The 16057-nt window shown below is 52.4% G+C and overlaps 1 protein-coding gene across 1 annotated transcript; it reads right to left on the bottom strand.

Moving 5' to 3' along the window:
* Positions 1-8156: 8156 nt before the first annotated feature.
* Positions 8157-14077, bottom strand: LOC113875949 (leukocyte immunoglobulin-like receptor subfamily A member 2). Its single transcript, XM_027514684.1, has 9 exons — positions 12998-14077; positions 12092-12241; positions 11839-11874; positions 11396-11680; positions 10937-11242; positions 10451-10729; positions 9871-10170; positions 9032-9082; positions 8157-8902 (listed from the first exon to the last, which is right to left on the bottom strand). The coding sequence occupies exons 2-9, from the start codon at positions 12138-12140 to the stop codon at positions 8781-8783; spliced, it is 1428 nt and encodes a 475-aa protein (XP_027370485.1). The 5' UTR covers positions 12141-12241; positions 12998-14077; the 3' UTR covers positions 8157-8780.
* Between the last annotated feature and the right edge of the window lie 1980 nt (positions 14078-16057).

Genomic DNA, 16057 nt, shown 5'->3' with positions numbered 1-16057 from the left:
ATTTCCCCCAGCAGTCTTGATTCCAGCTTATGCTTCATCCAGCCCAGCATTTCACATAACATACTCTGCATAGAAGTTAAATAAGCAGGGTGACAATATACAGCCTTGATGTACTCCTTTCCAAATCAGGAACCAATCCATTGTTCCATGTCTGGTTGTAACTGTTGCTTCTTGAGCTGCATACAGGTTTCTCAGGAGGCAGATAAGGTAGTCAGATATTGCCCTCTCTTTAAGAATTTTCCACAGTTTGTTGTGAGCCACACAGTCAAAGGCTTTAGCTTAGCCAGTGAAGGAGACTCCCTTGGTGCCATTGACTCTCAGGCTCCTGGAAATCAGCACCATGGACAGAGGCGAAGAGGCCACCTTCACTCTGCCCTGCACACTGTGGGGCTGATTCCCTTGGTGCCCTTGACTCTCAGGCTCCAGGAATCAGCACCACGGACAGAGGCAAGGAGGCCACCTCCTCTTTTCTCCCTGCCCAGCTGAGTGGCTTCCCCTTAACACAGTTCTCACTCTGAGCAGCCAGTAGGGACCAGTGAGCTCAGTTACACTTGGGACCTGAAGCCCCCTCCCTTCATCCCCACCCCACCCTAGACCCTGTGGGAAGCAACCTGTAAAGGTTCAGTGGGGAAGGGGGAGCAGGAGGTCACCCAGGGCCAGGAAAACTCCATCTCCTCTAGGCTAGGAGGACTCGGTTACTCAGCAGACGTGGAGCTCACGCATGTGGGTGGGGTTTGCAGGCCCCAGCTGCTCCCTGGAACAAGGACAGAAGGAGGGTGTGGGGGTGTGTCTGGGTCTTCATGCTGCTTTTAGCTCCATGTCTTCCCTCAAAGCCCAGAATGTTCCACTCTTCAGTCCCCTCTGCACACCTAGCACTGCCTGGACCCTGGGGAGGGAGTATGTGAAGTAGACGGAGAGGGACCCCCTTGTATTATCCATCCCTCTGTGAAGTGGGGTCACCTGTGGCTGATATCCCCATGTCTCCCTTCTTTGCAAGCATCCCAGAGCTCCCCAGGGGCAGGGCTGAGCTGCGGGTCTGACTCCTCAGTAGGTATGGGCAGGGGTCTCCTCACCTGAGACCTGGAGCTCCAGGGGGTCGCTGGGGAGCAACAGCAGGTGTGGGGCAGTGTTGTGTGAGTTGTAGCACCTGTAGGTCCCACTGTGGGCTGAGGTCACAGCACTCAGGGTGAAGTTGGCCTGAACAGGTGGAGCCAGGTTCTGCAGATGAAGGTGCTAGGGAGGAGCGAGCGGCCCCTCTTTGGACAGATGGAAGGTGTCTGACCAGACCTCAGAGCGACTGCAGGGTCACATCCTCTCCCCGGGGCACTGAGGCCCCTGGGCGGGTGGAAAGGGAGGGTTTCCTGTGCATTCTTGGGGGAGGACAGAGGTGATGTGTAGAGAGCCCCTCCCCATACCCCAGACCCTGAGCTGAGGGCCCTCCCAGCTCCTCTCGGTCTGTCTGTGTGGGTCTCCTTAATCTTTGTGCCTCTCACTCCTGTTTCCACGTTCCCTCCCTAGACCCCTGCCCCACCTGGGCCTCTGCTCCAGGACGCTCTCCCTGGACCCGTCACCACCAGGGCTGACCCTGGTCCAGTGCCCTGAGCACACGGTCGGGACCTGGGCCAGGACAGGGGCTCCTCACCTGTGATCAGGATGCCCAGGGGGGCGCTGGGGGCTGACCACACATAGGAGAGGTTGTGTCCACTGTAGCATCTGTACCAGCCCCTGTGGGTGCTGGAGAAGGAAATGGCAACCCACTCCAGTATTCTTGCCTGGACAATTCCATGGACAGCAGAGCCTGGTCAATTACAGTCCATGGGGTCGCAAAGAGTCCAATATGGCTGTGTGACTAACACTTTCACTTAACACTTTCTGTGGGTGCTGTTCACATGGCCCAGGGGGAAGTCAGGCTCTTCTGACCTTCTAGACGGAGGGGAGGGTTGAGCCCCTTGTCCTTGGTCAGAGCGAATCTGCCAAAGCCGGCCTCTGAGTGACACCAGAGGGTCAGATTGTCTCCAGGGAGCATGAGCAAGCCGGGCTTGGGGGAGAGAGAGGGCACCCTGTACACTCCTCGGGGGAGGGGCTGTGTCAAAGGGGGACCTCCAGCCCACTGACCCTGGGTGTGGGTTGGGAGAAGAGGGGTCCACCTGAGCCCACACTCTGCTCCTCTGCCCGTGAGGAGGCTCCCACAGTGGGAGGGACCCCGCCCTCCACATTACCTGTCAGCACTAGGGGCAGGGGGTTGCTCTGCTCTGACCAGCCGTGCCTACTCTGACATGCACACTGACACTGCCCAGTAGTGCTCGAGCTCCTGGCCTGATGGAGAAGCTGGCCTTGTTACTGGAGTCCTGTGGGGGCCGAGTAACCAGAGGGCTGGCTGGGTGGGAGCAGGAGGTCTGGTGGGGACTCACCTGGTCGTACCTGGTCCCCCTGCTCCCAACACAGCCCTGGAAGAGAGCTTCCTGCCAGCACCCATCCTCCAGCACACACTGTAGGTGTTGCAGGTCTGGTGTGGGCCCCTGCACACTGCGGTCAGATCTGCGGCTGAGTGCATCCCCCTCCCCTGGAACGTCTTTCCCCTTTAAGACTTCCGTGTCCTGGGGTCTCTCAGGACCCAGGCTTGAGGACAGTGAGGGTCTGTGTTGTGGCACTGCCTCTCATGGTCCCCACTCTTTCAGTACAGTTCAGTTTCAGTCGCTCAGTCACGTCCAACTCTTTGCAACCCCATGAACTGAAGCACCCCAGGCCTCCCTGTCCATCACCAACTCTCAGACTTTACCCAAACTCATGCCCATTGAGTCGGTGATGCCATCCAACCACCTCATCCTCTGTTTACCCCTTCTCCTCCTGCCCTCAAGCTTTCACAACATCAGGGTCTTTTCCAATAAGTCAGCTCTTCACATCAGGTGGCCAAAGTATTGGAGTTTCAGCCTCAGCATCAGTCCTTCTAATGAACACCCAGGACTGATCTCCTTTAGGATGGGCTGGTTGGATCTCCTTGCAGTCCAAGGGACTCTCAAGAGTCTTCTCCAACACCACAGTTCAAAAGCATCATTCTTGTGTGCTCAGCTTTCTTTATAGTCCAACTCTCACATCCATACATGACTACTGGAAAAACCATAGCCTTGACCATACAGACCTTTGTTGGCAAAGTAATGTCTCTGCTTTTGAATATGCTATCTAGGTTGGTTATAACTTTCCTTCCAAAGAGTAAGCATCTTTTAATTTCATGGCTGAAGTCACCATCTGCAGTTATTTTGGAGCCCAGAAAAATAAAGTCAGCCACTGTTTCCACTGTCTCCCCATCTATTTGCCATGAAGTGATGGGACCAGATGCCATGATCTTAGTTTTCTGAATGTTGAGCTTTAAGCCAACTTTTTAACTCTCTTCCACTTCCATCAAGAGGCTCTTTAGTTTTTCTTCAATTTCTGCCATAAGAGTGGTGTTATCTGCATATCTGAGGTTATTGATATTTCTCCCAGGAATCTTGTTCTAGCTTTTGCTTCCTCCAGCCCAGCATAGAAGTTAAATAAGCAGGGTGACAATATACAGCCTTGACATACTCCTTTTCCTATTTGGAACCAGTCTGTTGTTCCATGTCCAGTTCTAACTGTTGCTTCCTGACTTGCATACAGGTTTCTCAAGAGGCAGGTCAGGTGGTCTGGTATGCCCATCTCTTTCAGAATTTTCCACAGTTTATTGTGATCCACACAGTCAAAGGCTTTGGCATAGTCAATAAAGCAAAAATAGATGGTTTTCTGGAACTCTCTTGCTTTTTCAGTGATCCAGCGGATCTTGCCAATTTGATCTCTGTTCCCTCTGCCTTTTCTAAAACCAGCTTGAACTTCTGGAAGTTCATGGTTCATGTATTGCTGATGCCTGGCTTGGAGAATTTTGAGCATTACTTTACTAGCATGTGAGATGAGTGCAATTGTGTGGTAGTTTGAGCATTCTTTGGCATTGCCTTTCTTTGGGATTGGAATGAAAACTGACCTTTTCCAGTCCTGTGGCCACTGCTGAGTTTTCCAACTTTGCTGGCATATTGAGTGCAGCACTTTCACAGCATCATCTTTCAGGATTTGAAATAGCTCAACTGGAATTCCATCACTTCCACTAGCTTTGTTCATAGTGATGCTTCCTAAGGCCCACTTGACTTCACATTCCATGATGTCTGGCTCTAGGTGAGTGATCACACCATTGTGATTATCTGGGTCATGAAGATCTTTTTTGTACAGTTCTGTGTATTCTTGCCACCTCATCTTAAGATCTTCTGCTTCTGTTAGGTCCATACCATTTCTGTCCTTTATTGAGCCCATCTTTGCATGAAATGTTCCCTTGGTAGCTCTAATTTTCTTGAAGAGATCTCTAGTCTTTCCCATTCTATTATTTTCCTCTATTTCTTTTCACTGATCACTGAGGAAGGCTTTCTTATCTCTCCTTGCTATTCTTTGGAACTCTGTATTCAAATGGGTATATCTTTCCTTTTCTCCTTTGATTTTCACTTCTCTTCTTTTCACAGCTACTTGTAAGGCCTCCTCAGACAGCCATTTTGATTTTTTGTATTTCTTTTTCTTGGGGATGGTCTTGATCCCTGTCTCCTGTACAATGTCACGAACCTCTGTCCATAGTTTTTCAGGCACTCTATCAGATCTAATCCCTTGAATCTATTTGTCACTTCCACTGTATAATTGTAAGGGATTTGATTTATGTCATGCCTGAATGGTCTGGTGGTTTTCCCTACTTTCTTCTATTTAAGTCTGAATTTGGCAATAAGGAATTCATGATCTAAGCCACAGTCAGTTCTTGGTCTTGTTTTGCTGACTGTATAGAGCTTCTCCATCTTTGGCTGCAAAGAATATATAATCAATCTGATTTCGGTGTTGGCCATTTGGTGATGTCCATGTGTAGAGTCTTGTCTTGTGTTGTTGGAAGAGGGTGTTTGCTAAGACCAGTGCATTCTCTTGGCAAAACTCTATTAGCCTTTGCCCTGCTTAATTCTGTACTCTAGGGCAAAATTTGCCTGTTACTCCAGGTGTTTCTTGACTTCCTACTTTTGCATTCCAGTCCCCTATAATGAAAGGGACATCTTTTGGGGGGTGTTAGTTTTAAAAATTCTTATAGGTCTTCATAGAACCGTTCAACTTCAGCTTCTTCAGCATTCCTGGTCAGGGCATATACTTGAATTACTGTGATATTGAATGATTTGCCTCAGTCTTTAGATGACTTAAAAAGCCCACAGACCTAGAAGGACAGACAGACACATGGGGTGTGTGACAAGGTTCAGCCTCTGTGTTACAAGTTCCTCATCGGTGGCCTCACAGGAAGAAAAACAGCCCCAGCCCCACCCAGGGCCGGACTCCACTCTCCCTGCAGGATGGTGCCCAGCAGACAGCAGGCTCTGGAACTTTCCAGACCATATGTGAGTCTCACCAGATCCCACACACTCTGCCTACACCTCATGCCAAATCCAAACCAAAAGAGTGACAGAGGGCTGAGATGCAGGGCAGGGCCCAGGAGCAGCCCTAATTTGATTCTAATTGTTTAATTTTCTTTCTTTCTTTCTTTCTTTCTTTTTTTTTTTTTTTTGCTGTAAAAAGCTTTATTGTTTCCATTTGGTCTAAAGCTTGGGAAAGGGCTCCAAGGTGGTCTACAAGCTGCCTCATGGCAGCAGAGAGGCTTCAGGAAGAAGCCGTGACACCAGAGGGTCTCCTCAAAGACCACTGGGATGAGATGGGAAATGTCCATTTTTCCCAGCACCACTTACTGAAAATATTGTTTTGTCTCTATTGTATATCCTTGCCTCCTTTGTTGAAGATTTTTTTGACCACGAGTGTGTGGCTTTATTTTTAGACTCACTGTTTTGTCCCAGCGACATGTCTGTTTTTGTGCCAATACCATGCTGTTTTGATTACTGTAGCCTTGTAGTATTGTCTCAAGTCCGGGAGGGTTATGCCTCCTGATTTTTCCTCAGCATTGCTTTGGCAATTTTGAGTCTTTTGTTGTTCCATATAAGTTTTAGCATTATTTGTTCTACTTCTGTTTTTTAAAATGCCATGGGTAACTGGATAGAGATTGCATTATATCTCTAGATTACTTGGGGTTATATGGCTGTTTTAACTACATTAATTCTTCCAATTCAAGAGTAAGGGATATCTTTCCATTTCTTTGAATAATCTTCAATTTCCTTTATTAATGTTTTATAGTTCTCAATGTAGTCTTTCACCTCTTTTGTCAGATTTATTCTTACATATTTTATTATTTTTATGCAGTTTTTAAAGGGGTTGATTTTTTACTTTCTCTTTCTGATATTTCATTGTTAATGTAAAGAAATGCAACAGATTTCTGTATGTTAGTCTTGTATGCTAATACCTCTTTGAATTCATTTATCAGTTCTAGTATTTTTGTTTGGAGTCTTCAGGGTTTTCATGGTATATGAAGTATCATGTCATCTGCATGTAATGATATATAAATCCCAGCCATAGCAATTAGATGAGAAAAAGAAATAAAAGATATCCAAATTGGGAAGAGACTTCCAATGCTATGTTGAATAAAAGTGGTGGTCATCCTTGACTTGTTCCAGGGTTTAGTGGGAATATTTTTGGGTTTTCAGCATTGAGTATTACATTGGTTGTGGCTTGTCATAAATAATTTTCCCCTCTATACCCCTTTGGAAAGAGTTTTTATCATGAATGGATGTTGAATTTTATAAACTGCTTTTTCTGGATCTGTTGAGACGATCATGTGGTTTTTGTCTTTTGTTGTTGTAGTATAGCATTTTGATTTGTGTATATTAAACCATTCTTCTGACCCTGAAATGAATCCAACTTGATCATGGTGTATGATCCTTTTAATGTGTTGTTGGATTCAGTTTGCTAATATTTTGTTGAGGGTTTTTGCATCTGTATTCATCAATGATAGAAGTGAGGTGAAAGTCACTCAGTCGTGTCCGACTCTTTGCAATCCCATGGACTGTATAGTCTATATAATTCTCCAGGCCAGAATACTGCAGTGGGTAGCTTTGGCCTGTAATTTTTCTTTTTTGGTCCTAGCTTTTTCTAGTTTTGGTTTCAAGGTGACAGTGGCTTCATAGAATGACTTTAGGGATGTGTCCTCCTCTTCAACTTCTGAAAGAGTTTAAGAAGTATCAGTATTATAAATTATTCTTAGCTTGGTAGAATTCCTGTATGAAGCTATCCAGTTCTGGACTTTTGTTTGCAAGGAGTTTTTATTTTTAATATGATAGATTCTATTTCACTTCTAGTGACCAGCCTTTTCATATTACCCATGTCTTCTTGATTGAGTTTTGGCAGGCTGTATGTCTCTAGAGACTTGTCCACTTCTTCCAGGTTGTCCAATTTGTTTTTCTTAATATTCTCTTATGAATTTTTGTATTTCTGTGGTATCAATTGTTATTTCTCTTCTCTCATTTCTTACTTTGTTTATTTGGGCCCCTTGTTGTCACCTTTTGGATTTGATGTGATGGAATATGCTCCTATAGTTTTATTTCACTTATTCACCATCATACTTGAAAATTGAACTGTGTTACTGTAGAAGTTTAACTTTGTGAATTTTTCTGTCATATAAAATTTTGTCATATAATCATTCATTTTTGGTGGGACCGATTTCTGTAATTTTTTTCTAATGTGAGCAATCCATCTATCTGTCCATATGCTTCTGCTCATACACTCATGGTTATGCAGATGTTTTCCTCTAGGTTATATAACTGTGGACCAGAGCTGGGTCTCTTCCTTTCAACTGGTAATTGTTATTGAGTCTCCAAACTGACTGGAGTAATTAGTACACCTCCCAGTGATGTGCCAGGATTCAGCATACTCAGCATTTTCTCCTACAGTTGTTTTCTCTTCCCTCATTTTATCTTTCCCTCTCTTATAGATGAACTAGGATATTTTGGCATCTGGTTTAATGGAAACTGGGGCAAAAAGTGGAAATTATCTAACCATGATGTTTAATATAAAGGACAAATCTGTACACATGGGGGTCATCAGTGAGGGGCCGGCTGGATCAGACTCGCTTCTTGGGGAAAGTCAGTCTGCTCCTTACTTCCCAGCCTGCCTTCAGCACATTCACCCGAGCACCTTGAGGTTGGCCACGAAGAGAGTGTTTACACTGAAGAAACAGACAAAAACCACAAATCTGGGCTTTTTACAAAGTAGATATATTGCTAACACCATTTACCAGCACAACACCTGACTCACTTCAAACGACAACGTGTTTGTTCACACTGACAGTGTCTGCAGAAACGACACCAGGTGCCATCTGACGAGGAGAGAGGAGCTTGAGGGGTCCAGAGGGGGGTTCAGGGAAGAGTTTAGGATCTATCTGTTCCAAACGGGGCCCCACTTCCACCCATTTATTCAGTTACTTAAACGACGTTCTGTTTCTGAGAAGGGATGGAGGTCATTGCGCACACCAGAGACGGCGGGCATTAACAATGAGGCTCACGTCCTCCATGAGAGCAGACAGAGCCTGCAGGCGTGCAGCATGAAGACCCACCTCTGCCATGTGGGATGCACCTCGGGCTGGGGGTGAGAGGAGCCGAGAGTTGGGGCGTCCTCCCCAGGAGGGAGTGGGCCCCGGTGAACAGAGGCCGAGCCCCCCGGGGACACCCAGGCCTCCTCCCGCCCCGCGGCGCGTCCCTCCCGCAGGGTCTCTGCAGACAGCGCACCCAGCACGCGCCGCAGAGGCTCTTCCAGAAGCTCCCAGGCCGGAAGCTTGCATCCTGGGCTCCAGCGCTCCAGGCGGTGCGGGGCCCTCGTGTTCAGCTCTGGGTCACGTCTCGGGCTCCTCCGCGGTCGTGCCGAGCCTGGCAGAGCAGGACCCCGAGGAGCAGCAGGACCGAGGCCGCGAGGCCCATTCGGATGAGATTCTGCACCGTGTAGTCTGGGGTGAGGGCGCACAGGTCAGCGCAGGCCCATCACTCCCGAACCCGGGTGTGGGCCCAGGGCACCTGCCTCCCGGGAGATGATGTGGCCCCCAGCCCAGCCCTGTAACAGACTTTGTCTTACTCACCACTCTTGGAGTCTGATTTGTTTTGTGGTGGGCTGATACTGTCAGGGGCTCCTGAGAAGCATAAAGTGAGTGGTGTGGGTGAGGAGTTGGGGAGACCCCTCTCTTGGTTCTGTGTCTTTCCCTGTGGCGCCCCATCCCCATGTGAACTCATTTTGACTGTCTCAGGCATTTCTGAGGACAGGACTCTGAGCTCAGACAGGACAGCATCTGGCCCCTCACCTGAGACCACAAACTCGAGGGGATCAGTAGGGTGTGACAGCTCTGGCCACCATGGACCCACCACCCCCTCCCTCACTGACTGCTCTGGGGGCCTCCCCCCTGGGAGAAAGGAGCTGATCCTCAGAGCTCCTGGGGGTCAGGACAGGGGCTGCCCTCCCCCAGGCTGGGCCCTAGCATCCCCCCTTGCATGAACCCCACCCTTCATCCATGTCTCATTCCCAGGAGCCCCACGGTCCCCCAGGACACCAGCTGAGCCAGGGCCTGTCCGCTTGCTCCCTTGGGGGCCACGGGCTCTGTTAGCCCCTCTCTTGTGCTGCTCTCTGGGCGAGGGGCCATGAAGACTGGAGACCAGAGGAGGGTGGGGACCGAGGGCTCTGGCCTTGAGTCCTACTGGTTGACCCTGAGGCCTGTGTAGCTCAGCTCCATCATCAGGAGTGGGTCTGGACGCCCGGGATGAGGGCAAGGACGGGCAGGGAAGGGAGGCCTCTGGCTCTTTCCGGCCCCCTCAGAGTTGATCCCCACCTTCTGTGACCCCCCACTCCCACTCAGCCCAGAGCTCCCCTGGGAACAGGGCCCTGGCCTGACCCGGAGGACGCAGAGGACCAGGGCTGGGCCCTCACCTGAGACCTGGAGCTCCAGGGGGTCGCTGGGGATCGACAGCAGGTGAGGGGCGGTGCTGTGTGAGCTGTAGCACCTGTAGGTCCCACTGTGGGCCGAGGTCACAGCACGCAGGGTGAAGTTGGCCTGAACGGGTGGAGCCGGGTCCTGCAGACGCAGGTGCTGGGGAGCAGCGAGCGACCCCTCCTTGGACAGATGGAAGGTGTCTGACCGGACCTCAGAGCGACACTGCAGGGTCACATTCTCTCCCTGGGGCACTGAGGCCCCCGGGCGGGCCGAGAGGGAGGGTTTCCTGTGCATCCCTGGGGGGGACGGGGGTGATGAGCAGAGAGCCCCTCCCCACACCCCGGACTCTGAGCAGGGGGCCTCCCTGTGACCCTCCCAGCTCCTCTCAGCCCGTCTGTGTGCGTCTCCTTAATCTCCGTGCCTCTCACTCCTGTTTTCACGTTCCCCCCCAGACCCCTGCCCCACCTGGGCCTCTGCTCCAGCACCCTCTCCCCGGACCCGTCACCACCAGGGCCGACCCTCGTCCAGCGCCCTGAGCAGACAGTCGGGACATGGGCCAGGACAGGGGCCCCTCACCCGCAATCAGGATGTCCAGGGGGGCACTGGGAGCCGACCACGAGTAGGAGTTGTGTCCGATGTAGCATCTGTACTGGCCCCCGTGGGCGCGGCTCACGCGGCCCAGAGGGAAGTCGGGGCTCTGCTGCCCTTCTAGACGGAGGGGCGGGCTGAGCCCCTCGTCCTTGGTCAGAGCGAAGCTGCCAAAGCCGGCCTCTGAGCGACACTGGAGGGTCAGGTTGTCTCCGGCGAGCACGAGCAAGCCAGGCTGGGAGGACAGGGAAGGTGCCCGGGACAGGCCTGCAGACAGGGCATGGAGGCACAGGGCTGCACACCAGCCCTGCTCCTGGGGCTGCAGAGAGAGCTGTCCCCACTCCCTCCCAAGGCTCCCGCCCACGTCCTGCCCCAGGATCCCAGTGTCCCTGCCCCTGTCTCTCCCAGGGCTCATGGGGCATAAGGCTTAGGTCAGGGGTCTGTCTAGGAAATAGAGGGGCCTGGGGGCCTCACCTGTGACCTGGAGATGCAGAGGGTCACTGGGGCGCGACCACAGATAGGGCTGAATGCTGGGAGCATCATAGCACCTGTAGGTCCCCCCGTGGGAGGTGGTCACGGGGCCCACAGGGAACACAGCCTGCTCCCGCCCCTGGTTCCCATAGCTCCTTGACGTCTTGTGTCGGAGCGGGTCAGCGCCTCCCTCCTTCAGCAGATGCAGAGAGCCCGCTGCATACTGTGAACTGCATATGAGGGACACTCTGCCTCCTGCGGCCACCACAGGGCTGGGCTGGGCAGACAGGGAGGGCGCCCTGTACACTCCTGGGGGCGAGGGGCTGTGTTAAAGGGGGACCTCCACCCAGTGACCCCAGGTGTGCGCTGGGAGGGGAGGGGCCTCCTGAGCCCACACTCTGCTCCTCTGCCCATGAGGAGGCTCCCATGGGAGGGACCCAGGGACCCACCCCTCCGTCTTACCTGTCACCACCAGGGGCAGGGGGTCACTGCGCTCTGACGAGCGGTTTCTGCTCTGATATGCACACTGATATTGCCTGGCATCACTTGAGCTCGAGGATGCAAAGTGGAACCAGGCCTTGTTCCTGGAGCCCTGAAGGGCCTTAGCCTCCCAGTATACAGAGTCCCCCTCTTTATACAGATGGTAGACATCAGCCAGCAAAGACCCCTGACACCAGATGGTCACAGGGCTCCCATGGGTGACCATGGTGCCTGGGTCAGCCCAGATGGAGGGTTTGGGGAGAACCTCTGGAAAGGAATCAGACCCAAAGAGTCAGGGTGCCTTCTCCCCCAGGTTCCCCAGCTGTCACCCAGGCCCCTCCCAGACGGGCCACCCGCGGCCTTGACCCACTGTGCTCCCCAGTGACCAGTGGTGGTGGGTGGAAGCAGGAGGTCTTGGGGCTCACCTGGTTGTCCCTGGTCCCACGGGCCCCAGCACATCCCTGGAAGAGAGTTCCCTGTGAGCGCCCGGCCCCACCACACGTCCTGGACACTCCAGGTCTGCTCTGTGCCCTGAGGGCTGGGGTCAGATCCAGCCTGAGGACATTCCCCTCTCCCCCAAGAAAGTCTGTCCCCACAGAACCTCCTGCGTCCTGGGGCCTCTCAGGGACCAGATGTGGGAGGAGAGGGGTTTCCACCCCTCCCTTCTCGGAAGCTCACCAAGGCAGAGAAGGGCGGTGAAGGTCAGGGTCGTGGTGCTGCCTCTCATGGTCCCCAGCAGAACAGGTGACCTACAGAGACCTCAGAGCCCGCAGGACAGACAGACGTACTGGGCGTGAAGGTCCAGGCTTGGTGGCGCGTCTTGGGTTCCTTCCAGAAAGAGGAAGAGCCCCACCCTGCTCACTCTGCTCGCCCTTCCCAGTGGAGCCCAGCAGACAGCAGGCTCAGGAGCCTTCCAGAGCACATGGGAGTCTCACCAGATCCCACCCCAAAACCCAGAGAGTAACATGGTCCCTAGACAGGAGGCTGAGGTGCATGGTGGGGCCTAGCTCAACATTGGTTACTTTTTTTTTTTTTTTGGAAAAGGCTTTATTATTTCCATTTGGTCCAAGGCTTGGAAGATGGCTCTATAGTGGTTAACAAGCTGCCTCTTGGTTGCAAAGAGAAGCTTCCTGGAGGACGCTCTGACCCCAAAGGGGCTCCTCATAAGCCGCTGGGCTCCAGAGGCTCCTAGCGGCGCTTTGGAGGCTGAAACTTTGCAGGAGAAAGCCATCCAGCCCCACTGGGGACCAGCTGGCCTGCAGCGCTGGTCAGGTAGGCACCCACCGTCGTGGTGAATTTCACCCACTTGTCCAGGACATGGCTGCAGGAAGTCACGGAGCTGGAGTCGGGTGGGGAGGACTCAGGGCCTGCAGGTCCACGAAGGCCTGGCTCAGGTTCTTTGCTAGCAGGGCAGCCCCACAGCATTTGGGGTCTGACCCCCTCGTCCTGCCCTGGACGGACATCCTAGAAGAGTGTGTGGCTGCAGTGCTGGCTCTGCAGTTTCCAGGGAGCTCAGTGCTCCCCCGCCCTGGCTCCCCGTTTCTCCCCCGGTCCACCGGGAGACGGCCCGCCCTCCAGACCCACCTGGTCCTAGTGGTTGGAGAAGCCCAGAGAGAGGTTGGGGTGGGAGGCGGAGGCTGCATGTGGACCGGGCGGCCAGGAGTTAGTCTCAGGATACTGGGAGCTCACGGGTGGCCGGCGACAAGGAGCCGATCTCTGCAAATGGCCTTGGCTGGTCCTGGGGGCTGAGGACATCTGGTTGGTTCCAAGGTTGCCACTGGAAAAATGGTTGGAGGGTGGTCGGAGGCTGGAGAAAGGGGCGTCCCTGGGCCTATTCTGTCTGAGCACGGTGGAAGGAGAGACACGTTCTAGGTGCTGCCCAGTGCACTGCTTTGGTTCCAATTCTGCTTATGCTTTTCATGGAAACGGTGTGACCTTGAGTCGCTTCCCTTTTCTGAGACTCTGAAAATGCAAAGTTCCTCCCTCCCTCCCTTCCTGTCTTCCTTCCTTCCACCATCCAGGCCATCAGCCAGTGTTTACTGAGCAGTTACTATATCCAGACATGAGATTCTTTGGTGAAAGTGACCAGTTCCTTCCCTGGACTCAGGGGGGTTCTGATGATGATAACCGACAGTGTGCACATTTAGACAGTGAATACGGTGGCTCTGGTTTTGGTCAGTTGTAGAGAAGGGGAACCACAGAGGGCAGCAAGACCCAGTAACTGGTGGAGGTCCAGGAAGCTAGTGATGGCAAGTGGGGGCTTCCTGGAGAAGGAGAGACCCAGACTGCTAGTGGGAGCACAGGAGTGGCGAGGGGCCAGGAAGGGGGAGTGGGTTTTCCTAAGAAAAGGAGTCATCCAGATGCTGTGCCCTGGTCACACAGGGTCTCATGCTCCCTGCGAGTGTGCCAGGATTGTATCCCTGAGGCAGTAGGCTCATTTTCAGGGAAGGAAGGTGTGAACACACAGCTGTTACTGAGACGGTCACCATCCTATAGGGACTGGACTCTCGGAGGATGGTGATGGTGATAAACGGTGATACAGCGCCAGTGTCAAGTCGACCAGTAGGTGATGAGTGGATCAGTATCTAGGAGGTTTATCGGGTTTTCTCATGTAAGCCATCCACAAATCCTACAACAAAATATATGCACAGTTAAATGGGATGAGTCAGGAAGACTTGCTTGTCATTATCATGGCTTAGAAGAAGTCTTGTCAGAAATCAACTGATCATGTGTATAGGTTTATATGTTGGCATTCCAAGCATCAGTGTGTCTCTTCTCAAGCCAGCACCACTCTGTTTTGATTACTGGAACTTTGTAGTAAGTGTTGAAATCAGAAAGGGTGCGGTTTCCAACTTTGTTCTTACTTTTCAAGGTTGCTTGGCTACCGTGGGTCTTTCTCAATGACCTTGACTTCAGAGAAATGACTTTCTTTTTTCTGCAGAGATACCCTTTGGGATTCAGATAGGGATTGAGTTAATTCTGCAGGACACCTTGAGAGTATTGTCCTCTTTACAACATTAATCTTCCACCCTACCATCCTGGAGTGTCTTCCCATTAATCCAGCTCTTTTCAGATGTTCCTCATGAGATGAAAAAACTACAGTGTGTAATTATTGCACCTCCTTTGATAAAGTCATTCCTGTGTATATTTCTCTTTTGGAAGCTGTTAATTTTCACCTAAATGAGTATGTTGAAATTGGCAGCCTCACTTCCTGGGGATGTGACTTTTGGGAAATGGGGTCTTTGCAGTGTCATCATGTTGAGATCGTACTGCAGGGGGAGGGTCCTCCTGTGATATTTTAGGTGCTCCAGTTGGATGAATTGAAGAGGAACATGGAGAGGATGCCGGAGACAACAGAGAGGCACCAGGAGCTGCAGCCGTGTGGAGTGGAGGAGAATGATGAGAGGTTCTGCCCCAAACCAGGGGGTGCCTTGGCCAACAGACCCTGGAAAGAGGCAGTCAGGATTGTCCCTAGAACCTCCAAGGGACACCCTAATGCTGGGCTTCTCCCAAACTGTGATCAAATACACGCCTGTTGTCTTAATCCTCCCAGATTGTGGCAATGTCCCCCCCGGCCCTCGGACACTAGTACAAGGTGGAAGAGTATTGTGCTGGCAAGACAGGGCTCTGAGGTCAACAGACTGGGCTCATTCCTGGACCTGCCCCGCTCTGTAGCTCTGAGCCCGCTGCCTGTTCTCCGAACCTCAGCTTCCTCAAGTGAACACATGGGTGACGGTAGTCACATCTTCCTGAAGCTTATGAGGGGGACCAGATTGTCCCCTGCCTTGAAAACGTCACACAACTACAGGTCACTTTGGCGTCTGGAGGAGATTACACATTGCCGTGGGATATTTCCCCGGGGATCCTGGGAAACTCAGCAATACGACCTGGTCCTGGTCCCTACAGTACTTCTAGGCGACACAGTTTGATGGGATCTGTGGTGGTGGTGGGGGGGGGGGACACGGGCCCCTGTACAGCCCAAGGACAGAAGCAGAGAGCGAGGGAGTGGGCTCGGGGGCCCTGCCCTGTCTGCGCCACCTCCAGTGACACTTTCTGTTGGGGCACTGGCAGTGCCCGTGCTTCAAGGACTGGGGCGGCTGTCCTATTCAGGAGGCTCAGGGTGCCTGGTGCTGCTGGAGCTCGGGGCGCCCCTCTTTCCCAGGCCTGAGTCATCACCTGCTCTGCTGTACCGCATGTCATCTGAGGCCCCGTTTTCCCCGGGGCAGCGCCTCATCATCTGGCTGGACTCAGTGATGCCAATTGGGCAGCTGAGGTCATGGTGTGTGGAAACACGCTGAGAGTGTGTGGAGTGTTTGCCATGACTGCTGGACGGCCACTTTGCTATGAATTGGTCCCTATGCAGGGGTTGGCTTTCCCCAGCCTGCTTCAGCCCCACCTCACTCAGGGGTGAGAAGCTAGGGAGGGTGATGGAGCAAAGGGACGGCTCATCAGTAAGGAGCTGCAGACAGGAGTCAGTACCCATGTGTCAGAAGGGACAGGACTGCATTCCAGCAGCCCCTGAGCTTCCCTCTGACAGCTCCCCCGCCCCCTCCCCAGTGTGTAAGGACCAGGAGGTCACGTGGGAGCTTTCCGTCCTCTAGTCCTAAAATTTGGCAAAGTTCTGCCTCCCCAAGTAACGCGTTT

The sequence above is a fragment of the Bos indicus x Bos taurus genome, chromosome 18 (genome assembly GCF_003369695.1).
Source record: "Bos indicus x Bos taurus breed Angus x Brahman F1 hybrid chromosome 18, Bos_hybrid_MaternalHap_v2.0, whole genome shotgun sequence".
Classification (NCBI taxonomy): Eukaryota; Metazoa; Chordata; class Mammalia; order Artiodactyla; family Bovidae; genus Bos; species Bos indicus x Bos taurus.
Note: the sequence above shows the minus strand (reverse complement) of the source record. Positions and strands in the feature narration are given on the sequence as shown.

Excerpts from the sequence above, each read along its gene's own strand:
- LOC113875949 (XM_027514684.1), bottom strand. The coding sequence starts at position 12,140 with ATGAGAGGCAGCACCACGACCCTGACCTTCACCGCCCTTCTCTGCCTT. Across the intron at positions 9,083-9,870 it reads CCTGGAGCTCCAGGTCTCAG|GAGCCCCTGACAGTATCAGC; the intron begins GTGAGGGCCCAG and ends TATGCTTCTCAG. Across the intron at positions 8,903-9,031 it reads CAAATCAGACTCCAAGAGTG|ACTACACGGTGCAGAATCTC; the intron begins GTGAGTAAGACA and ends CCCTCACCCCAG.